The 25,055-nt window shown below is 39.4% G+C and overlaps 3 protein-coding genes across 4 annotated transcripts; 2 read left to right on the plus strand and 1 right to left on the minus strand.

The window, feature by feature from the left end:
• The first annotated feature begins 177 nt into the window (after positions 1 to 177).
• LOC116287702 (scavenger receptor cysteine-rich domain-containing protein DMBT1) lies at positions 178 to 24,208 on the plus strand. 2 transcript variants are annotated; one of them, XM_031694383.2, is made up of 16 exons: positions 178 to 324; positions 1,378 to 1,479; positions 3,371 to 3,715; positions 13,483 to 13,644; positions 14,162 to 14,418; positions 15,319 to 15,559; positions 15,787 to 16,037; positions 16,733 to 16,871; positions 17,442 to 17,768; positions 18,322 to 18,633; positions 18,924 to 19,247; positions 20,011 to 20,031; positions 20,927 to 20,973; positions 21,555 to 21,634; positions 21,929 to 22,237; positions 23,249 to 24,208. In XM_031694383.2, the coding sequence occupies exons 2-16, from the start codon at positions 1,410 to 1,412 to the stop codon at positions 23,397 to 23,399; spliced, it is 3,036 nt and encodes a 1,011-aa protein (XP_031550243.2). In that variant the 5' UTR covers positions 178 to 324; positions 1,378 to 1,409; the 3' UTR covers positions 23,400 to 24,208. The 2 variants fall into 2 exon arrangements, with proteins under 2 accessions (XP_031550243.2, XP_031550242.2); XM_031694382.2 differs by having other exon boundaries at positions 1,390 to 1,479.
• Positions 5,320 to 7,608, minus strand: LOC148905032 (uncharacterized). The gene is made up of 4 exons (XM_089024272.1): positions 6,657 to 7,608; positions 6,462 to 6,553; positions 6,018 to 6,127; positions 5,320 to 5,932 (listed from the first exon to the last, which is right to left on the minus strand). The coding sequence occupies exons 1-4, from the start codon at positions 6,761 to 6,763 to the stop codon at positions 5,552 to 5,554; spliced, it is 690 nt and encodes a 229-aa protein (XP_088880398.1). The 5' UTR covers positions 6,764 to 7,608; the 3' UTR covers positions 5,320 to 5,551.
• LOC148905033 (uncharacterized) lies at positions 7,611 to 13,129 on the plus strand. Its single transcript, XM_089023948.1, has 3 exons — positions 7,611 to 8,380; positions 9,427 to 10,046; positions 13,112 to 13,129. The coding sequence occupies exons 1-3, from the start codon at positions 7,945 to 7,947 to the stop codon at positions 13,127 to 13,129; spliced, it is 1,074 nt and encodes a 357-aa protein (XP_088880074.1). The 5' UTR covers positions 7,611 to 7,944.
• Positions 24,209 to 25,055: the final 847 nt, after the last annotated feature.

Genomic DNA, 25,055 nt, shown 5'->3' on the forward strand with positions numbered 1-25,055 from the left:
TCATTCTTTGCAAATCGCAAGGTTATATTTTCGCATGTTATTTATTTACCTTGTTTAATGCAATATGTCCAGCAAGTCGTCACTGAGACAATGCCAATGTCACGCATCCTTCGACGTTTAGTTCTATGCAAAATCAATCCACGTGATAAATACTTCTTAAAATAGACCACTCGTCACCGTCCACGGCTTGACTTCAAAACAAAACGTCGTGTCTGTATTATGAAGTTGACTCCCTGAACTGCCTTGTACTCAATGTATTAGCAGCCCAATTCCTCTACGACAGAAAAGTGAACACCAGCTACACTTCCTAATATAGATTTCGAGGTAAGATTGAAGCGTATTCCGAAGTAATATCAGAATTTTGAAAAACAAGGTGTAGGCTCATTGAGAGTAATGCTTTTTGATGCAGAAATTACCATCAATCGAGAGAGAACGTAGTATAAACGAGAATAAACATAGTCGTTGCAGTATTTTATATATTATCTCTCTTCTATCTCTCGCTCACTCTCAAAATACAATTTGAGTCTGCAGAATTGATTTGTGTTTATAGATGTGGCCCCTTTTTGTTTGTACTCAAAAATAACTAACTATTTGCAAGATGAATAATGTACAAAATGTTCAAGACATGTAAATAATCATATAAAATACTAATAAAAAGTCAATTTGGAAGCCTTGATGCATGACGAGGCTTTATATATCAGGTTTTAGCTGTTTTAGCTGACTGTTTCTGATACATAATTTTTCAGTTCTAAAGTGTTTATTGGTGAGTTGTTTTTTTTTTTTTTTTTTAAGCGAGAGAGAGCTGTTTTCAAATAGTGTGTGACTTTGTATAAAGATATCCGTGTTGTTGAAGATATGAGAACAACAATGAAGACACTATCGACGCGATAATTTCTTCTTTCATAATCAGTACTTCATGAATCTTGGCGTCTCGATCCATTGCGGAAGTTTCGGATGAAAAGGTTTCTAATGATGAATAAGTTACAATATTAATTTGACAGCTGCAAGGCATTGCCCTCATCCGCGTTTGGCCTTGGAATTGGAATGTGACAGTTGATGCACGTGAATCCGTTTGTTGAATATCATATCATAGACTCTAGCAGTTATCAGAGTTATGTAGATTAATTGGAGAACAAACACTGAATAAAAATGGTTCTGGAAAGTCTACCGATCGTATAAGAAATATAATGATTGATTGTCGGGTTATTTCTGCTAAAGTCATTTTACATACGCTCGCCATTAATTTGCACTCGCGTTTCAACTGTTTGTTCTTGTACTCTGAGAAAACTACCTTTGCCCATTTTGCACTCTTTAAGAGATTGGAGATATTAATTGATACCTTCGTTTAGTCAATATGTTATATTTTATAATTATTAGTTTTCATTGCAGATATCGTCTAGTATCTCACGATGATTCTATCAAGCTTGTTATCTCTTATTGGTGTTGCTATTTGTCTGTCTGGCTTCATCACCGAGTCGAGTAGGTTTATTAGTAATTCATTACAGAATTTGATTACCATGACAACGGCTCACGTGATCTACATCATGGTCACAACCATCACCATCATGATCAACAATAACAACGTGTTTAACAACATGATCATGATCATCATCTTCATTGATACATCATATCATTACCATCATCACGTGCACCATGCTTTGACATCATTATCTTCATAATCATCACTATCATCATCATGACCATCCCTAGCTATGTATCATGATTAACACATCATCGCCATCGACAATATTCATCATCACCATCGCCATGCATCACCATTAACACTTCACCATAGTTAAAAATCATCACCATGCATTATCATCGTCATCATCATCATATATCATCATCATTATTAACGCATCAACACCATCACCATGCATCATCATCATCATCATCACCATGCATTATCATCATCATCACCATGCATCATCATCATCACCATGCATCATCATCATCATCACCATGCATCATCATCATCATCACCATGCATCATCATCATCACCATGCATCATCATCATCATCACCATGCATCATCATCATCATCACCATGCATCATCATCATCATCATAACCATGCATCATCATCATCATCACCATGCATCATCATCATCATCACCATGCATCATCATCATCATCACCATGCATCATCATCATCATCACCATGCATCATCATCATCATCATCATCACCATGCATCATCATCATAACCATGCATCATCATCATCATCACCATGCATCCTCATCATCATCACCATGCATCATCATCATCATCACCATGCATCATCATCATCATCACCATGCATCATCATCATCATCACCATGCATCATTAACACATCATCATCATCACCATGCATCATCATCATCATCACCATGCATCATCATCATCATCATCATCACCATGCATCATCATCATCATCACCATGCATCATCATCATCATCACCATGCATCATCATCATCATCACCATGCATCATCATCATCATCATCATCATCACCATGCATCATCATCATCATAACCATGCATCATCATCATCATCACCATGCATCATTAACACATCAACACCATCACCATGCATCATCATCATCATCATCACCATGCATCATCATCATCATCACCATGCATCATCATCATCATCACCATGCATCATTAACACATCATCACCATGCATCATCATCATCATCACCATGCATCATCATCATCATCACCATGCATCATCATCATCATTAACACATCATCATAATAACCATGCATCATCATCATCACCATGCATCATCATCATCACCATGCATCATTAACACATCATCATCACCATGCATCATCATCATCATCATCACCATGCATCATCATCATCATCACCATGCATCATCATCATCATCACCATGCATCATCATCATCATCACCATGCATCATCATCATCATCACCATGCATCATCATCATCATCACCATGCATCATCATCATCATCCCCATGCATCATCATCATCATCACCATGCATCATCATCATCATCACCATACATCATTAACACATCATCATCATCACCATGCATCATCATCATAATCATCACCACCATGTATCATCATCGTCATCACCATGAATGATCATCAACAGCATCTTTTTCAACAACAACAACAACTACAACACCAACATCATCCTATTCATCATCACAATGACCATCCTCAACACTATCATCATCAACATCAACATCATCTTCACCATTGTCATTATCATCATCATTATCTTTATTTCCATCCTGGCTTTATGCATCAACACATACGAGTGATAATGGATATCCAAACAGTGTAGGATCAATATGACTATATCTGGCTTTAATGTGACCTACTAATGTTTATTTCCATTTACCTTGGTCAAGATTCGCAGTTTGCTGGTGACGTCCGTCTTGTGAACTCATCTTTAGAAAGCGAAGGCCGAGTGGAAGTATATCATAACGGGACGTGGGGAACAATTTGTGACAGTTCCTGGGACATAAGAGATGGTCATGTCATCTGTCGACAACTTGGATACCCAGGAGCCAAAAGTACTTATTCGTATGCCTATTTTGGAAGTGGTACTGGTAAAGTTTGGTTAAATTATGTCTACTGCAGTGGTACAGAGAAAAATTTGACAAGTTGTTCACATAGTACATGGGGACGTTATTCATATTACTGTAATCACAGACATGATGCTGGGGTTGCTTGTCGCAACAAAACCGCACCAGGTGAATCAACATCATTCTTGGCTAACTATAGTCGACATATATCTCTCCTCCCACATTTGGATTCATAAATCACCGTTATACACTCGACGAAAAAATGGATTTGTCATGTAGGCAAACATATAGACAAATATATGGGCAAATATCATATTTGACTAATAGTAGACAATATTTGCCCAATGACTGTATATGATATGTACCTACACATTTATCCCATGGGCACAGATGGCAAAGTCCGTATGGCCCAGTAAAATCCCAAACGGCAAATATATAGCAGATATCATATCATCCATACATTTACCCGGTAGTAAATGTGAATGCTCATTTGATATGTGCACGTATTTGCCCAGCCCGTATATGTGTTTTATGTCTTACGTATACCCTGTGTTTCCCCAGGCCGTATATGTGATTCATGCCTTACATATACCCTGTATTTTCCCAGGCCGTATATGTGATTAATGCCTTACATTTACCCTGTCTTTGCCCAGGCCGTATATGTGATTAATGCCTTACATATACCCTGTATTTTCCCAGGCCGTATATGTGATTTATGCCTTACATATACCCTGTCTTTGCCCAGGCCGTATATGTGATTTATGCCTTATATATACCCTGTCTTTGCCCAGGCCGTATATGTGATTTATGCCTTACATATACCCTGTGTTTTCCCAGGCCGTATATGTGATTTATGCCTTACATATACCCTGTATTTTCCCAGGCCGTATATGTGATTTATGCCTTACATATACCCTGTGTTTGCCCAGGCCGTATATGTGATTAATGCCTTACATATACCCTGTATTTTCCAAGGTCGTATATGTGATTTATGCCTTACATATAACCTGTGTTTGCCCAGGCCGTATATGTGATTAATGCCTTACGTATACCCTGTCTTTGCCCAGGTCGTATATGTGATTAATGCCTTACATATACCCTGTATTTTTCCAGGCCGTATATGTGATTTATGCCTTACATATACCATGCGATATGCTCTGACCGTATATGTGATTAATGCCCCCTTAATGCCTTAGATGTACCAGCGCGTCTTAGCCATATTTGCTCAGTTGAATTATGCTCATCATATTTGCTAAATTTAACTATATTATCAGTCTTCAGCTATTGTCACTTATGGCAGGCCAAAAAAAATAGAAACGATATATGTCGTGACAACCACCTCATACTTTAAACATAGCTAACCTATACTAAGAAGCAGGAAAAAAGACATAAATCATACTGAAACATTTTTATTGTGAATTTCCTTTTCTTGACGACTGATTAACTATGAACAATTTGTTAACTACAACTAATTGAAAATGCTAGTTCTGTAAATTAATTATAGGTGTTTGTTTCATCTTGTGACAGAATTTGTGAAAGGAGATCATAATATATTTAGTTGTCAATCGATCTGTGGCTTATGTACGATTCTTTTTAGATATTCTGTAGTAGTACACTTCATTTATAACTGCAAAAACTTAATTAAGGACACCGAACGTGGTTGGTTTTCTACGAGTTTTATGAATTAAATCTTGTGTCACTGTTCCTCCGTTCCTTTGGCCTGATTTCTAGGGTTTTCCTTCTTCTTTCGATTATTTGAACATTATACTTGTTTACTTTAAGAAATCCAAAGGTCAATAGGCTTAGATAGCCGCTGCTATACCGTTTGACCTTTGGATTTCTTCAAGTAAACGAGTATAACGTTCAAGTAATCGAAAGAAGAACGAAAACCCTAGAAATCAGGCCAAAGGAACGGAGGAACAGTGACACAAGATTTAATTCATAAAACTCGTAGAAACCCCAACCACGTTCGGTGTCCCAGTGCCCTTGATTTGATAAAAACCTTTAGGCTCTCAATGCCCATTCGGGACCTCCAGATGGCCTTGGGCGTCTTGATGGCTCCCCGATTTTCCGCTTCAAAAGCATGGTGAGACTGCGCTCTGACAGCCTCCTTTTTGCCTTTCGGTCCATGCTTTCCATGAACTGATTAGCTAGGGGGCTTCTCCATGGCAGAGGGTGTTTTATTAAAACTTTACTCTGCTTAGTAGGGCCCCCTTCGTTATCAGAGCCACTGTCCGCTGTATCGTCATCAGCCTGGTCATCCGCCTCTGACATCGACTCCTCTGATGACATATACTCCAGTTTCATAATTGCCTTGACTTTCTCTTTGTCCCCTGGTGATAGCGAGGTTGACAAGTCCGCTGCCTTGGATCTGGATTTTAGGAGCTAAAAGAAAAAAGAAAAAAAAACACCGTCAGTCAAAGTTTCTTATTAAACAAAGTCATAATCGTTGCAAATTCAGTTTACTCACATTTTGTTTTCTTTGTGTTTTCCGCTGCATCTTTTGATGCCTTCCAAGGGCCCCTGAACGCTCTCTTTTGTTTCTCTTTCTTCTCGTCAGAAAGTGACTTTTAAGGGCAGCTGAAATTATATCAAGTACCCATATATTAAAACTTGAGACAAAATTTGTTAGAAATTTTGGCATTTGGCCGACAATTACTCCTTTAGCATCCATTTGTTTTTGCTTTGTTTTGTTTTGTTTCGTTTTTTTTTTTTTTTCTTTTTTTTTTCGTGTTATTTTATTTCAAACTGCTTCCCCTCCCTTCGGCATTTGAATATTTCTAAAAGGATTTCGTTACCCCCTCCCCCCCCCCCCCCGATCACCACCACCCTTTGTCCTCACCCCTCCCCCCCGGGTTAACTTTGATAGGTGCATAAGGCCTTTCGCACTTTGTAATATAAAATACATAAATACCTTCTAACTCGACGGCAGAGACATCCTTATGAACATTCAGAACTCTATCCCTTATTGCGTTATTAATCTGTTCGTTGACGTCATCTCTGAAACTAATTAGGAAATGCCATATTTGAGTGGTAAGTGGAAACTTAATATGGAAAGAAACTATGGATGATTCAGACAAGATCATTTTTATTAAATTTTCATACTTACGCTTTAGTAAAATCCCATATAAGAGGGTTTTCTTCCCTGTCCCGTAATTTCTTTGCTACCAAGCGTACTTCAGACTGTAATAACATAATATAATTCATTAAAATCATAAGATGTACCTTAAGTTATTCTTAGACATAGTAATAATGTTTTCATTATTTTTATGGCTGTGATTGTATAATATTGGGGAAAAAATCGAAATCAAATCAATTCCTTTACAAAAAAGGAAATTATCATTATCATTCAGTGTCTTGTTATTGGAAATCAATAGTAAAGTTTGGTAGCATTAACCACTGCCATGGCGGGTTTCCCGCCAATTTTAGCATTGCATAAATAATACCGCTGCATAATTATACCAACTACTCTTCGCGCCAAGAATTCCCAGTAAAATTATCAATAAAAATAGCTTGCTTTTTTAAATATTGCCACTTTACTTACTGCAGCAGCCTTTGAGACAGTAATCTTGGTCTTGCTGTTGTCCTTGTTCTGCTGGCTTTCTTTTAAGGCGGCTAGTATTTGGCGGTTTTGTTCTTGCAGTTCTTTAAACTGTTTTACAATCGTTTCGAAATTTGAAGAAATTTCTTCTTTTTCGCTGTCGGGGTCAACGTTCTCATTCTCGCTTGTTGCTTGCAATAGGCGATTTCTGTGTTCTCTTAGCACATCCTCGTTACCACCAGGGACAGAGGGAATAAGTATATTAAGCCTTTGAGAATTGGCGCCATTTTCAGTATGTCTACTCGTACTGCTTGTACTGGTAGTTGCAGTAACAGAATGGATTGGCATTGGGCGTCCTGGTAAAGGTGTAGATGTTCTTCCCATTTTTTGATCGCGACGAATGAACGCAATTTATAAGCAAAGATATAGAATGTGCGGGAAACTAGATGACCGACAGAGTTTGTTACCTGTTTGTGACCAAAAGGCGAATGAACGAATAAGCACATCCACCGAACAAATCTACCCCCTATCTATTACGGCGTATCACGTGACTTGTGATGACATATACGTTCATATAATGAAGTCTAATAATAAAAAAAGGAATAACTGTCTTATAAAAATGCTGAAGTTGTATCCAGGATTCATGTTAAGTAATATATCTATTATCTTAAAGCTATTTGCTCCATTTTATAAAGTTATGAAATTTTTTCTAAAGCCTAGATTCACGAAATATCATTGCAATAAACTTGATTAGCTTCTAGCTCTAAAACCATCGTACCATTATCTGCCGCCAACAGTGACAGCTCTAAGGAAAAGGGCGCGGTAATAAAGATCCGGCGTGCTTTTGTCCAGTGGCATGTGGTTGATGGACGTGGAACTTTATTACGCTGGAATATGGCTGTTAGCCATTCAAAATGCTTGGATTTTGAGTAATTATCCCAATGATACACAACGTCTTTTTAATTATATAGTTCTGGAAAACAAAATGTCTTCTGCGATGTCAAAGCGTTATCATTGCTTTCATTGTAACGAAGATTTACATTACAGAGTATTTTGCCGTCACAAAGAAGAATTTTATGATCCTTTAACAAATCAATGGCAATTACAGCGGAATGACGACGAAGACTCAAATGATAGTATTTTCACTCACGAGATTGACGGCCAGAACGACATTTCTTCTAATGACTACAGCGAGATAAACGTTTTGGACCAAACTGATCAAGACTCCTCTGATGTGCCAAATACAAACCAACCATCAAGTGACGAATTCTTACCAGCTACTTCACAAAAAGGTATTGATGTTATACGTTTATTTGATGATTAGATTATATAATCTTTAAATGTTAAAGTCAAACTGCATAGATAAAAGACTGAATCTTTAACAAGCGGCTGATTTGCACATGATCTAGCTCCCCTATTGGATTTACTACCAAGCATTAGTGTTATTGAAGCGAGATTAAGTTAGAGGTACAAATGATTCTTTTCTATTTCTATCTTAGCCTCGTTTTCACCGTTACTTTTAAGAAGGGTGCATTATTAAGTAATCGGCTTATGGTTGCCATTAAAACCTCAGTGTTCATTCAGAAAGGTTCATTCAAAGAGTTTATAAAATCATAGCTAGAGATAACTCATTTAAAACGCCAAAAAGAATTTACTATGTTCAAATGGATATTGCTGTACATTTTTGTCTCCAAATCAATTCATGACTGTGGTCATCCTGAGATAGCATGGTATCCGGCAAAACATGTTTGTCAAGTTAGAGAAATACAATTATAAGTAATTTATTTAATATGTCTCTTGGGTTTTTTATTTTCGATTTATCATTTTTCTTTCACGAATTATAAATTGTTGTTTTGCTGACTTAGAAATTTATATTTTATTTTCAATGGAAATCATTTATTTTCAGAGCAAAATTTGGGTCAAAATTATACATTTAGGGACCGGTCATTATTTAAGTTGGAGGTAGGGGGGGGGGGGGGTGGAGGAGAAATTGTCAGTGACGCAAAAAAAATTTCAAGGCCCCCCCTTTGAAGGCATCCAAGTTTATCGAAAACCCCCCATGGATTGTAGTAAAAAATTTAAAAATTTTCCCTAAGGGTCATTTTTAAATTTCAAGACTTTCACTAGCAAAAATTTCAGGCCCCTCCCCCCCCCAATTTTTTCTCCCCCCCCCCCCCCCCCCCAACTTAAATAATGACCGGTCCCTTAGCCCATGAGGTTTTTTTTACTGACATTTTTTTTTTCTAGTATTATAATGGTTTCAGACTTTATCTTATACTATGTTGCAGTTATACAATGCCGAATGAATAAAATACATCGTATTTGCTTATGTTTAAAGGAGACGGAATAAATAACTTTGAGGAAGAAGATCAAGTGTTTTGGGATGACAAGTTGGACAGTGAATCTGACCATGAAGAGATAAGAGGAAATGAAAGAAGGAGATTGGTTGAAACTTGGGATATTGATATCGAAGACGTAGAAAGAGATTTTGAACAATCTAGTGCAGAAATAAGCGTTGCCGTCGAAGCAAGTTCCCGAGTGACCCTTATTAACTGGATTGCCTTGTTTGTGTGCTTTTGGTCTGCATACTTTTCTGTACCAGACCGAGGCATTGATATTCTCCTCGCCTTTTTTAAAGCGATTTTTCAGGTTTTGTGTGAGCTTTCGCCAATCATTTTCCCAACCGCAGTATTGGTTTTCCCGAGCTCCTTCAAACTCTTGAAAAATTATCTTTCTTTTAAAGATAAGCATTCAAAGTATGTTGTTTGTCCGAAATGCGACACCCTATACCGTTTTCAAGACTGCATAACAACAAGATTCGGGCGTGTCATTGCTAAACCATGTTCTCACATTGCTTTTCCGAATCACCGTCAATTGTTTCGCCGCACACCTTGTGGAGCGGAATTGCTTAAGGAAATTCGTTTGAAAAATGGACAGACGAAATTGTACCCACATAAAGTTTATTGTTATAAAAGCATCAGAGACACTCTAACTCACTTTATTAAGCGACCAGACTTTGTACAAAAATGTGAGATTTGGAGAAATCGGAATGTACCGGACGATATTTTAGTTGATATTTACGATGGCCAAGTGTGGAAAGATTGGCAATATTTTAACGGCACTCCTTTCCTTGCCCAGCCTAATAATTATGCTTTTATGCTGAATGTTGACTGGTTTCAGCCTTTTAAGCACAGTGTCTATAGCGTTGGAGTCATATATATGGTCCTCCTAAATCTTCCGAGAAAAGAAAGGTACAAAGAGGAAAACGTAATAATAGTTGGGGTAATACCTGGTCCACACGAGCCCAAATTGAATATTAATACGTACTTACAACCACTTGTAGCCGAATTGAACTTATTGTGGCACGAAGGCATCCAAGTTCGGCCTCATGGGAGTAGAACAGCAAGATGTTTTCGAGCTGCCCTCCTTTGTATTGCTTGTGACATTCCTGCACTAAGAAAAGTTTGCGGTTTCTTAGGATGTACTGCTCACCGAGGGTGCTCAAAGTGCACAAGATTTTTTCCCGGAGATTTTAGTAGCATGGATTTTTCAGGTTTCGAAGATGACGATACACCAAGGACAAATGAAGAGCACCGAAGAGAGGCTCAGAAAATACTCAATGCAACAACCGCTGATGAACGAAACCAAATTGAAACTTCCACTGGAACAAGATATTCTGAACTCTTACAGTTGCCTTACTTCGATTGTACTCGTTACCATGTTGTTGATCCTATGCACAATTTGTTTTTAGGGACAGCAAAACATTTAATGAAAAATGTATGGCTAAATGCTGAAACGCCAATTATTTCTAAAGAAAATTTGAATAAAATCCAGGAAAAGGTAGATGACGTCAAAGCACCATCATTTATTGGGCGTCTCCCGAAAAAGATATCAACATCGTTTGGAGGATTTACTGCTGATCAGTGGAAAACATGGACTCTCTTGTATTCTGTATTCTGCATTTGGAATATCGTTCCAACAGATGATTTGGAGCTGTGGAGGTTATTCGTATTGTCCTGCTTTCACCTTTGCTCTCCACTTATTACAACTGAAGAGCTACAAGAAGGACATGATTACCTAGTGGAATTTTGTAAATCGTTTGAAAAAAGATATGGAAAGGAACGTGTTACGCCAAACATGCATCTACACCTGCACCTCAAACAATGTATTTTAGATTACGGGCCTGTATATTCATTTTGGCTTTTCAGCTTCGAACGTTTCAATGGGATTTTAGGAGCGTTTCGAACTAACAATAGATCTGTTGAAATACAAATCATGAGAAAATTTCTCCAAAAGCATGAACTAAGAGATATCCCTTTACCAGAGAGATTTCGAGAAACTTTCCAACCAGTATTTCAACTTCTTCAGGAGGCACAACAAGTAGGAACACTTGGCGAAAGCATCCCATCAATACCATCAACACTTAATCTTTCAGTTGGTCAAGTACTACGTTGCTTAGAGTGGAGCAATATGAATGCATACTCATGTTTTTCACCTCGATCCATTGATGTTCTTGATGATGACTATACAGAATATCTCTTTAAAGCTTATGAAACAATTTTACCTCAACACTCGGTCACTGAATGTGTTACCGATACGTTTGAGAGAATTAGTACCATTGGATATTCGGGGACAAAGCTAGGGTCCTCTGACTCTAGACTGGAACGTTCTTCCTTCATTCTTGCAAGTTGGTGTGGCCAATATAGTGGCAGTATTGAGACCGATTTATTTGACTTGCGCCCCGGTGTTGTCGATTTATTTCTTAAACAAACCATTATAATTGATGGCAAGCAGGAATCATTGTGTATGGCAAAGGTTCGATGGTATCAGCGACATCCAGAAAGACACAGGATTGGCAGACCACATGAAATTTGGTGCAGAAACTTGTTTGAAATGGAAGGGCCCTCTACATTCATTCCCATACAAAGGATACACAGCCAGTTTGTTGCTGCTTACGATGTTATTGACAAAGAAAGAGTATTAATTGTTTGTCCTTTACAACGTAAATTGTACGGATGATGGAGATGACAGTAAAGTATCATCCAGGAAAAATATTCAAAGCTATCAAAAATAAACTGTTTGAACTGTGCATCAGTAACTAGATAGTCAAAATGAAAATTGAATGAATTCTTTGATGAGTTTAAAATTAGATGAATTAAAATAATTATGAATGAAATTGCATATATTGCCAATAAAAAAGATGAATTCATATGTTTAGACTAAACAAAATTGATGCTTCAAATAATATTACAGATGTTAGCGGTTTGAAATGCAGCTGAGGTTAATGAGTTTTCTTATTGTCACTGGAAAAAACGCATGTACGACTTACGCATATTAAAAATACATCGTCCGCGTTTTTTCCTGTGTGTATCAACGCATATAACCTCACTTTCATGACATCAAAGCAAAACAATGATTGAATTAATGTGGTCGCAACATTGATGTCATGCGTTAGGAGAAAAAATTGACACATATGACTGAGATGGACCTGCATGCACTCCCCCCTCGTAAGTCGTAAAAACAAGCCAACATCCATCATAATTCAGTTGAAAAATTATTGATTTGTTTTGAAAAGTTTTGATTGCAATAAATTGAAACGGAAACCTCACATCGTATATACTCAGTTTGGGGTATTGTATTTGCTCCCCAGGTAAATATGGGGCAAAGCCTAGTGCAAAGTTGATTTCATATGTGCCCTTCATTTGACAATAGGGCAAATATAGGGCAAAAACGGTTATCATATATCCCCACTGGGTAAATGCGTCTAAACTAAGGGCAAATATATAACATATTTACCCATGTGTTCAGATGTATGGCAAAGCAATGGCAAATTTATTAGAAATTTACCCCGACCTTTGCCTGCATAGGCAAATGTATGGGCAAATATAGAGCACCATATTTGCTCAACATTTGCCAAGCGGACATATGATGACCAAATCCATTATTTCGTCGAGTGATAGGCCGGGGACGAAAGATATGTGAGAACTCGATCTTCGGTTCGCAATTCTTTCTTGCTTTCGTAGCTTCGTAGCTTTCAATAGAAAAATTCTGCTGTAGTTAATGATGTTATCATACTCTACTTTGGAAAGCAGGCTGCGCACGTGCGGAAAGCGTTAGTAAAGTGCTCTGTTCAATGATACAGCACAGTTTTCAACCAATCAGAGGACACAAAGGGAATTGATTATATAATAAATAATAAATATAGCACTATCCATCATTTTCTTGCTACTACGCGACGTGCAAAAGTACGGCCGGCGATAATGTATTCACAAACGTTTATACAATCTTTTATCGCTTGTCGCACTGTAACTGATATTTTATGTGCTAATGTATACGTTGAGCTGAAATTTATCTTCACTTGTAAGTAAGTATTGGTGTGTTCCTTTCTTGACAGGAAGTGACATTGGAGGCAGTTGTACGTTCGAGACAGGATCAAATCTTTGTGGCTATACTAATGCAAAAGACAATGTAGTGAAATGGACTCTGAGACAAGCTTCAAGTTATTACTACTATCCCTACGGGTCAAACCCACATGTCGATCATACTTTTGGAAACGGTAATACCCTACAACCCTGACGCCCTAAACTTATGCCCTAGATCCTAGATCCTGCGCCCTGCACATTAGTCCATACACCCTTCTCCGCACACCCTAAACCCTACACACTCCGTGTACACTCTACCCACTACTCCGTACACCCTACTTTCTACACCCTACTTCCTACACCCTACACCCTACTCCCTACACCCTACTCCCTACACCCTACACCCTAAACCCTACACCTTTCACCCTACACCCTACACCCTACTCCCTACACCCTACTCCCTACACCCTACACCCTACACCCTACCCACTACACCCTAAACCCTACACCCTTCACCCTACGCCGCACACCCTACACCCTACGCCCTACGCCGCACACCCTATATCCTAAGCCATACATCCTACATGTGTGAAAAGGCGCGTGAAAATACTTTTGAACGAGTGTTTTGGCGGTTGCATTCTCAAAGTTAATAGGGTTGCACGGTATTGTCGTAAACACTGACCTGGGATGTATTTTTTCTCTCTATTACAGGATATTATATTTCGATGCAAACCTATTCTTATTACCACAGAAGCAACAACATGGCCCGCCTTATCAGTCCTCAGATAACTGGTGGAAAGTGCGTTAAGTTTTATCATCACATGAAAGGCTCCAATCTTGCTCAACTGAATGTGTTTGTAAATAGTAGCAATAAAGAAACCCTGATATGGCAACAGGTCGGTGGACAGTATTCTTATTATACATGGATGATGGTGATAGTTCCTGTGGAGGGTGTTACGACATTTAAGGTAAAACACGATAGATAGTATATATCGAATGACTGCGACACGGCAAGGCAAAGAACAAATATAAACGGCTTTTTCTTCCTCGCGCATGTAGATTCTGCAACCCTCCCCCCTCCCCCTCGAGGAAACACGTCCCCACATAAAAATTATACAGTTCCCCTGCAATAGAAAGTCTCCTTCAGGTCGATTTACACATAGATTCACGTGGTTTACTACGCGTCGCGCTTCTCCTAAATACTTCTCCCGTGTTCTGCCAATCAATAGCCAGTGGCTAACAAACCTGTGGCCCTCATTCCATGATCGAATTGGAATTTAAGAGTTGATTTTTGGGGAGGAAGGAAAACCGGAGAACCCGGAAAACCCTCGAAGCACAGGAGAGAACCAACAAACAACTCTACTCATGTACAACACAGGAGAGAACCAACAAACAACTCTACTCACGTACTACACTGGAGAGAATCAACAAACAACTCTACTCACATACTACACAGGAGAGAACCAACAAACAACTCTACTCACATACTACACAGGAGAGAACCAACAAACAACTCTACTCACATACTACACAAGAGAGAATCAACAAACAACTCTACTCACATACTACACAGGAGAGAACCAACAAACAACTCTACTCACATACTACACAGGAGAGAACCAACAAACAACTCTACTCACATACTACACAGGAGAGAACCAACAAACAACTCTACTCATACACTACACAGGAGAGAACCAACAAACAACTCTACTCATGTACAACACCGGACCCGGCGGGACTCGAACTCGGGTCGCATTGTGAGAGGCGAGCGCTCACACCGCTACGCCATCCGTGCTTCCTAAACAACACACGAGCGCGGTTTCTTTCTATTTCTCCATATATTACATTGTCAATTTATTCTCTAGATTATATTTGAGGGCGGCATTGCTGGGTCTTCACGTTACTATGGAGACGTCGCCTTGGATGACATCCAGATTCTTAATGTCACCTGTAAGCTTGAAAACTCTGGCAACTGTAACTTCGACACGGGGAACCTTTGTGGATATACAAATGCCAAGGATGATGACTTCGACTGGTCTCTACACACTGGTAGAACTGTGAATTACTATGCCACGGGCCCGCAACAAGATCACGCTACAGGAAAAGGTACTTATCAATGTTTTATAAGTTTATATTTATAAATCATTAATTAGTTAGCTTAATTCGCGGGAAAATTGATTCAAAACAGAAGCGTTATGCTTTAAACAGATGATTAACGCCATGTTGTAGAGTAAAGCTGCTGAATTCTTGTCGTTCGCTAAGCTCTGAATAGTTAACCTATTAGTTTTCAGCCACTGATTTACATCAAGCATTTTCTTTTACGAATTTTGCAGGTAACTACATATATATCCGAACGTCTTCGCGCAACGGGGTAGCAGGTCAAATTGCTCGTCTTATCAGCCCTGAAATATACGATACCCAGTGTGTTGAGTTTTACTACCATATGAAGGGATCTACTATTGGTGATCTAAATGTGTTCATAGACGATGGCGTTTCAAAGAAGATGGTTTGGCAGCTAGTAGGAGAGCAATCATCCAACTGGAGTAAGGCTGCGCTTCCAGTCAAAGGTCTGAAAGCATTTAGGGTGAGTAGGTTAAAATAGCCTTGGATTTCATATTTAGCAATATCGGGGAATATTTACCGAGACGCGAGCTGTCTTCGAGCGGCGAGGTAAATATTCTCCATATTCACTGAGCCTGAGACGAATAATTGTTTTAGCATATACCAACTTGTGTACAGAGTAACTTATTTTTATATACAATAATTCAATAAGAACAAACAAACAGAAACTTTTAGTTTGCGTGACAAATTCACGCAAAACTTTTAGCAAAACTTTTAGCAAAACGTTTAGGCCACACTCTTCGTTGCCTTTGTAGTACATTGTATTGATAGGAATGGCATTTACTTTCATTTTTTCAATTTCCTCATCGGAAATTGTAGCAAAACGATTGCCGACAGATGCCATTTTGTTGCCGACTCAATATTCCGAGATTCAGAGGTGAATATCGTACAATATTCCCCTACAATTAACCAATGGGCGCGCGCGTTCTTAGGAAGTACAGAAGTTGGTATATGCTAATATCCAGTATCTTCTTCCTTCACCCTCAGATGCGCATAAGCCAGCTATATTCCTCTGCGTCACACTTCACCTTCAACCTCAGTTGCACATAACCCAGCCATGTTCCCCTGTGTCACACATATGTCTCCTGTCTTCACCCTCAGCTGCACATTGACTAAGCCAGCCAATGTTCTCAGTTGCTATATCCTCTTTCTTTTCAGATAATTTTTGAAGGGGTTTCTGGTGCAGACTACAGGGGGAATATCGCCATTGATGACATTACGGTCCATCCAGACACATGTGCACTATTCCCTGCCGCTGCTTCATTAACGCTACTAGACATCAGGAATATCACGCACAGTACGATATAACGAAAGCATATATTTCATAATTAAAATTTTGAAGTTCTTATTCTCACACACAGGTTGTAGAATCAAGAGCGAAGTAAGCATGAAACGGGGTGGAGCTAAAAGCGATGCGCAGAAGCGCCTCCGGCAACCACAGCTCTAACCATTTTGAATTAGTTAGGAATGATTGAGAGGAGGGAGTATAAACCCGACGGAGTCGAGGGTAGAAATACGAGTCGGAAAGAAAACCAGCCAACTCAGCTCACATGCCTCAACTGGGATTCGAACTCCTGACCTCAGAGGTGATAGGCGAGCGTCTTATCACCACGCCTTCCTGACTCCCCTGGGGGATTGGGGTTGATGCGATAGATAGAAACTGGCTGTGTATGGGCCAGCTGTTTGTAGTAATAATTTTTAACTTTTTTTTTTGTTGGATTATACAACAGACTTCTGGTTCGCAACTTAAATGATAGTTTAAAAATATTACGCCATTATTCACTGATATAATTGGTTATCTTTATCTGTAACTTACCTTTTGTAAATCACATTAGCAGCCATTTTGTTTTCCAAATTTTATTTTCAGATGTTCGCTTGGTGGGCAACGTTTCGTCAGCAGGGCGGCTTGAAGTCTTATACAAAGGACGCTGGGGAACAGTTTGTGGTTCAAATTTCCCACTAACCTCGGCCAGAGTGGTCTGTAAGGAACTAGGGTATATAGACGCTGAGATGGTGGTTCCCTGCTGTTCGATTTTCCCTTCAGGCAGGGGACGCATTATGTTAGAAAATGTGCAGTGTCGAGGAGACGAACCTAGTATCTCCATGTGTTCTCACAGGGGATGGGGGATCGCCAGGTGCGCTCACCAGCAAGATGTTGGAATTATTTGCCACACGAAAAACAACCTTCACAAAAGTATGTGACAAAGGATATTTATATATGTACTATTCTTTACAGTGTTCTTCGACCTTGTTTGAAGTTGGTTGACATTAAAAGGAAATTTTTTTCAATAATGAGCAATAATGGCAAAAAGCGCCAAAAGACTAGACTTTCGTGTGAGTTTTGATCCAATTTTCGTTTTGGGTTAACACTCAAAACCTTTTTTAAACAGTTAGAAACTGATGTACTATGATAAAATTCCTGTTTAAAGCGGTATTTTCAATTGTACAAAGATGTTTTGTTGCATTTGTGTTAGAATGTTGCTTTGTCACGCTTTTTTTTAGTAAATATATGGGAAATAAGCAAATGAAGGCCTAAACCTCATTTTCGAATAAAATTTTTGCTTTGGGTTAACACTTTGATTCCACTTTCATCGGTCATCTCCACTTCCAAACAAGTTAAACTTTCTGAATAACAAGATTTTAGCCTTGTACAACAGCCTTTCTTCAAGAAAATAGTTTTTGGCGCTCACTGCTTGAATACGAAAAGAATTCTCTCTTAATCTTTTTTTTTATTTTATTCATTACAGTGCGTCTAAATGGCTCGTCCCATGACTATGAAGGTCGAGTGGAAGTAGAAGTAGGCGGAATATGGGGTACAATTAGTGATAACGGTTGGGACATATGGGACGCTGATGTATTCTGCAGACAAATAGGCTTTGCTGGAGCAAGAGGGGTCTCCAATAGTGCTCGTTATGGTTCTGGATCTGGACCTGTGTGGATATTAGGTACTGATTGTACAGGACATGAATCTGCAATATGGAACTGTAACGTGACGTTGAATACAAGCCCTCGGATGCATGATTGGAGACACTGGAAAGATGCTGGAGCAGAATGTTATGGTATACGTTGAACTTGTTTTATTTATCGCACAAGAGGTCTAAAGCTCACTCGCATGTGACGTTAAACCAGCTCAACCAACGGAAAGAGCGCGTCAGATTATTTGTCTGGCCTCTTATTGATCATCAATACAAATAGCAAATCAGCGCGCGAGAAATTAACAATTCGTTGTAAAATATGCAATTTACAGTTACAATCTTGGAAGAGGCAACATCTTACAAACCTGGTACCATGCACAAGTCGTGATCACAAAATGAAGTATATTCATGTACCGTTATAAAACTTTCAACAGATCTTCGCCTCACGGGTGGAAGGGACGTGAACCAAGGAATAGTCGAGATTATGTATTTTGGTGTTTGGGGCACCATATGCAACGTTGGCTGGGACATGGATGATGCGAAAGTAGTCTGCAGACAGCTGGGGTACTCCAGAGCTGTGTCGTTGAAATTGGGATATTCTGCCATTCCTTCGAATAATACAGAACCTCTAACGACAGACTTGAAGTGCGTAGGGAATGAACCTTCTATTGGACTTTGTAGCCAACAAGTACTTTTCTCTATTATGCACCGTTGTGACCACACCAAAGACGCTCAAGTCGTTTGCGGCGATCCTATTAGTAAGAATACTGTGTTATGATGGTGTTTGCTATTGTAATGTGTTGTTGTTGTTGTGGTTGTCGTCTGTTGTTGAGATTGTTTCTGATTGTTTGTTCTTTTTATCTGTTGTTGTCCTGTGTCTTTTTTGTCAGTTTTTGTTAATGTCATGGTTTGTAATTCACCATTTTCCATACATCGGTTCACTGGTCAAACACAAAGCATGCAGTCGAGGTTGCAAGGTTTAAATTTGAATAATCCTTTGAAAGTACCTTGGCGCCTCGCTCGAGCGCTTTGTGTTAGACCAGTGAACCGATGTATGGAAAAAGGTGAATGTTTACCTTAAAGTGCATTCCATATATCCGTGAAAGGGCTAACTAACAAAATTGTACACTGATAAGTGCAAAGTTTTGTAGGTTTACCGTCTACGGAGGTCTAGTGAACCAGTCCTAATTTGTGCAAATTTGTGTTATTTCTTAAGGCCGGTTTAGACGGTACGATTTTTGCCTACAACTATCGTATACAACACGCTCGCGTCTGTCGTAGGCGAGTTGTAGGCTTGATTTACACGCTACGACTCGAGTTGTAGGATGGCGCGAGCGTGTTGTATACGATAGTTGTAGGCGAAAATCGTACCGTCTAAACCGGCCTTTACAACGTTTATCACGGATATAAGGGATGCCCTCTTTGATGTTATCTTTTCCAGTTATCATTTGTTGTTGTCGTTATCTTAGGTTATTCTTAATATTGTTTTCTCTGAATCTTCCCTCATCGTTCATTTTACAGGACCAACACCCGTTAAACCTGGTAAGTCACGCACATTGTATAAAAATCACGCCTGTTGCACACACAGCACGTCACGGTCTGAAATTCATGTCACGGTCAAAAAGTAATCAAAGCAAGACCCGGGGGAGGAACACTCGCATATCTTTGCTGTAAGGGTATCTGCCGCTGGATAGAGTATGGTTATTGGCCCTGCTGTCTTACACAGGGTATACTTTTTGCCGGATATTGTCTTAAACAAGATTTATAATTTGGCACAAGATCGTAAGTTTAACGTTTTCGTGTGTCTTGCGTAGGGTACTATTTTATAAATAAGCGTGCTTTGGCAACAAAGCGCCTCGTTATTCGGTCCTGAAGTGTCATAAATAGGGTAGGGGTTTCATACCTCTGGCGGCACATCCCATTCCAAAATGAGGTCGAGTAGCCCCACATCCCCCCCCCCCCCCCCCCTCCCACCTGGAGCAATACAGAACCTTTGACAGGGCATTTTCTCGTTCTTACGGTACTCTCATTGCCTTTATTAATAGTCCCCTTAAAAGTTCCCTAAGCCATCTCGAAAGGTATCCGTGCCTTTGCATCAAAGCGAGACGAACGGTGAGTTTGCGATGATATTAGCTAGGAACATGTAAATAATTTTCCTAGGTGTTAAAAAAAGGTTTCTATCATTGCAACCTCAACGTTCGTCTCGGCACGGCTACCTTTCAAGATGGTGCAGGGAACAGTAAAAGCGGAGTATTGTTTATGTCAGTATATAGGAGGTGGGTGGGTGGGGGAAGTTCTGCAAAAGCCCCCCAATACTGTTTTTAAATACATTATGTACCCCCCACCTTCCCACCTCCCAAAAAGGTTTGCCCTTAAATGAAATAAATAAATGAAATCCTTTTAACTCCGTGGTTAATGCTGTCTCTTTTGCCATCAGAAAAGGGTGTGGTTGAAATTCGCTTTCTAACACTCAGCAAAAAGGATGTAAGTGCTTGTAGAAAGAATATTTTATATGGGTAACAATTTTCTTTCTTCTCTGTTTCCCTTCCGAAGAAACGGTACGACGCTAAATTCTAATTCAATCTAAGTTAGCTGTGCCCAGCCTAGTGTCTGATCTGTAAGTTAGCCATGCCGACTAAGATCGGCCTAGAGGTTGTTTCAGGGTTCTATCTGTGAGTTAGCCATGCCCTGACTTAGATCAGCCCAGAGGTTGTTTCAGGGTTTGATATGTGAGTTAGCCATGCTGACTTAGATAAGCACAGAGGTTGTTTCAGTGTCTGATCTGTAAATTAGCCATGCTCTGACTAAGATCGGCCTAGAGGTTGTTTCAGTGTTCGCAATCGATCAGTGAGAGTCAGCGGTCTGTAGCATCTATCCCATGATTTTTAAAGGGCTTTGATATCTAAATATAGATGTTATAGATGATGAACGATATTCCTTCTTGGCGACCTGTTTTTTGTTATATCAACCAAGTCTTCTAATTTCTTGCTTACTTGAACTCTGATTAACGCGCAGATGCTTTCATGCTCGAAATTAACATTTCAGTTTTTCTTTCCTGTTTCTAGTGGCAAATAAACGTGTTTAAAAAATCATTTGTCGCTCAACTTAACGCTTACTGTCAAAACCATACTTGTGCGATCCAAAGGTAAGTAGATAGCTATCTAGATTTGATAACGCGTTTAATTTATCGTTTTATGACCTCGACAACCAATTGCAAACAAGAGTAAATCCTGAGAATGGAGTGGTCGATGCCCACTAGTACCGTATTTACTCTTTTAACGACTACGTCCAGCTAGAGAAGACTATTGACCTGTTTGAACATATCGCTCAAAAGTATAATACAGTGAGAAGAGGAAATTGGAATATATTATACCTTGGGGTGTAAATTATGCACATGAATAATATTTAATTAAAAAATATATCTTTTTTTCAAAATTAGTAAATTCAAGTCTTCCGACATCATCATAATCCCGAACTATCCAAAGACATCTAAAAAACACCTCGTGATACAATTCAAGGTGTCCTATCCAGGATCAAACCGATTGTTTCCTAAGCAAATCATATATAATATGGCTAGAGAACAGAAGAATATCGCCGGCTACCCCATCGTGCTGCCAACCCCGAGTGCCTCCCCTCAGAGTAAGGAAAACCAATCCACTGGCTTAAATTGGAAGATGAAAATAGTGGTTATTACGTTGGTTGTAGTTGTTTTTGTCGCCGCAGTTTTGATCATCGTATTCATCTACAGGTAAATTTTATAGTTCCGCTTCGTTTTACATGACTTGAAATTTTAGTTTGGCCATTAAACCGGAACATAGACTGGTTAGGTACAAGCCATATTCATCATCAGTTCTTGTAGCACCATGAGTCACATATCAAGGGCGGATCCAGGGGGGGCAAAGGGGGGCTGAAGCCCCCTTTCAGTAGAAAACAAAACAAAACAAAGCTGAAGAATTAGGTGCTTTTTTAAATGTTGTTCGTTGTGTTGACGGAAGAAACTCAATTAGCGCCCCCCCCTCCCCCCCTAAAATTTTGGCTGGATCCGCCCTTGCACATATACAATATAATATATAGTGCATGCAAGCTACTTAGTTTAACGTTAAAACCGACTCCCAATTTAAACAAGGATCGACGATTTGGAGTCTTTTTTGTATAAGTGGCGTTGGGAACTGTTATTATTTGTAGAGAAATTGTACCGGCTGAACACAGGCTATACGGTATACCGTACGTAACTTACCGTAGCCTTACCTACGTGTAGCGCGTTGTCGTTGGATGATTACTATAAGTCTAGATCTTTGGAAGACAGCTATTTTACAGTGCTAACCGAAAAACCGTGGGCGTCTAGAAATATTCAAAGAGTGTTCTATTGTTCTTTCCCCCAATCAAAATTGAAAGATAACATTAACGCTTCTGATTGGTTAAGAAATATTTTTGAATATTCCTAGGTGCGCACGGTTTTTTGACTCGCACTGTAACATTGCGGCGTGTCGTACCGTGTACGTGCTGTAAGTCAGTACCGTGCGTTTCGCACTCATACGATAACCATTCTTATGCGAAGGCATTTCAGTGTTACGGCATGTAGTACCGTGTGCGTGCTGTAACGTATGTTTCGCACTCATACGATAACCATTCTTATGGGAAGCCATTTCAGTGTTACGGCATGTAGTACCGTGTACGTGCTGTAACGTATGTTTCGCACTCATACGATAACCATTTTGTTCCTGCGCGCAGCTTATTTGTGATATGGTCTTGATTGCAGAAAGAGAAAAGTAGCAAGAGCATCATCAGTGCGCTATCGTGTCCAAAATATGATTCCAGACGACAATAATGACGATGTCCATGATGATTCACTTCTGGCGCTAGATCACGACGACCAGGCTCCACTCTTAACCAGTGTTGCGAATGCGTAGTCTATAATTAGTTCGTGGACTAAAAGCATAATTGACAAGTGTCAATCAACCATTCTCGAACAGCAGCTAGTAACGACGGCGTAAAAATAACTACATAAATATTCAAAACCAACGCTGAAAAATTAGCTTTGAATAAGCACTTTTTAAGAGTTTAATTATGGCTGAAATTAAAACCAACAAAAAAAAAAAAAAAAAAGGAAACTAGAAAAAAGTTTTCTCCCACCATTTAATTCGGCCTTTTTAAGGACATACAGCTTTCTATCAAAACTGTCATCGCTGATCACCACCGCGAACTGAAAGCATGACATAGGTAATGTCATATAAGTAATTAAGCTTTAAAAAAGCACATTTCTCTAGGTAATGTCAAACTGAATAGTTCCACGGCTGTTTTATAGATAACTTTGAACGCTCTTGTTCATTGGCTAGTTATTAAAACTTCTCTATAGGTGACGTCACATTGGAGAACTCCATAAATGTTTTATGGATTGCGCATGCAAATTGGCTAACAGTTTTCTAATGATATTCTATAGATAGTACGTCTATTTCATTGACTAGCCAAGCTAGAGTTACATAATAGATGACGTTACCGCATTGAACAGCAGTCTATAGATATTTTGCATGTATATAGTACGCACATGTTCATTGGCCTGCTAAGCGTTACCTTACGTGACGTCACATTGAACAGTTTTACAGATATTTTGCATGTATAGTACGCACATGTTCATTGGCTAATCTTTCCGTTTTAGTTAAAACATCCCGCGCACGACCGCGCATGCGCACTTGATATAAAAGACACTGACCGTTTCAAACCATGTATCAGTTTTGGTTTTATAACCCGTAGCCGATACTTCAGCGTGCGCATAGGATTTTCTATTGACGTCTTCCCTTGGCCCCCATCCTCTCTACCTAATGAGCGAAATCGATGAACGGCTAGCCTCCGCGCAGCCGCTGTTAGCCGCTTCCGGTTGAAGCGCCTCACAGCGGCTGCGCATGCGCAGGAGGTTAATATATACACGTAATCAATCTCGTACCCAAAGCTTGTGTTTCTTCTGCCATGGCCAAGGGAGCACGACAAATGCGCGCACGCGCGCGGTTTTGGAAAGTTGGGTTTCCTGTGGTGATGGCGTAATTTTACACAGGAAGACTGTTATAGCAGTTGTCGTGCTTGGTTGTGCTTTATACTTATGTGTAGCGCCATATTGGATTGAGCCCGCACTATATTTTTTCGAAATCCGCATTTGTCATCAAATTATTTTACCACAGGAAACCCAACTTTTCAAAACCGCACACGTGCGCGCATTTTCCGTGCTCCCTTGGCATGGCCTGCAGTGAAGAACGAGGGCTCTGGAGGGGCTCTGGCATAATCTATTTTTTGGGCGCATGCGCAATTTTCCGGAAGTAAAATATAATCAAATGAAAGTCATGCTTTCAAACTGAGTTCTATGTTTACTTATGATCAAAATAAACATTAGAAATCAAGGAAAATTTTTTTTAAAATTTTTGGCAAGTCTTTGAACGCATGCGCTCTTTTACCGGAAGTCCAAGAAATCCTGGTCTCAAAAAGAGGATTATGCCAGAGCCCTCGTTATTCGCCACAGGCCAGAAGAAACGCAGGCTCTGGGTACGAAAATAATAATATACATGCATATACAGCCA

This window comes from Actinia tenebrosa, unplaced genomic scaffold, assembly GCF_029948245.1.
Source record: "Actinia tenebrosa isolate PJP-AT-01 unplaced genomic scaffold, QUT_ActTen_1.0 PGA_scaffold8__29_contigs__length_14323225, whole genome shotgun sequence".
NCBI lineage: Eukaryota > Metazoa > Cnidaria > Anthozoa > Actiniaria > Actiniidae > Actinia > Actinia tenebrosa.

Coding starts and splice junctions, on each gene's coding strand:
- LOC148905032 (XM_089024272.1), bottom strand. CDS start 6,763: ATGATTTTAATGAATTATATTATGTTATTACAGTCTGAAGTACGCTTG. Junction 6,128..6,461: donor CTCTGCCGTCGAGTTAGAAG/GTATTTATGTAT, acceptor ATATAATTTCAG/CTGCCCTTAAAAGTCACTTT. Junction 5,933..6,017: donor AAACACAAAGAAAACAAAAT/GTGAGTAAACTG, acceptor TTTTTCTTTTAG/CTCCTAAAATCCAGATCCAA.
- LOC148905033 (XM_089023948.1), top strand. CDS start 7,945: ATGTGGTTGATGGACGTGGAACTTTATTACGCTGGAATATGGCTGTTA. Junction 8,381..9,426: donor ACCAGCTACTTCACAAAAAG/GTATTGATGTTA, acceptor TTATGTTTAAAG/GAGACGGAATAAATAACTTT.
- LOC116287702 (XM_031694383.2), top strand. CDS start 1,410: ATGATTCTATCAAGCTTGTTATCTCTTATTGGTGTTGCTATTTGTCTG. Junction 3,716..13,482: donor TCGCAACAAAACCGCACCAG/GTGAATCAACAT, acceptor CTTTCTTGACAG/GAAGTGACATTGGAGGCAGT. Junction 13,645..14,161: donor CGATCATACTTTTGGAAACG/GTAATACCCTAC, acceptor TCTCTATTACAG/GATATTATATTTCGATGCAA.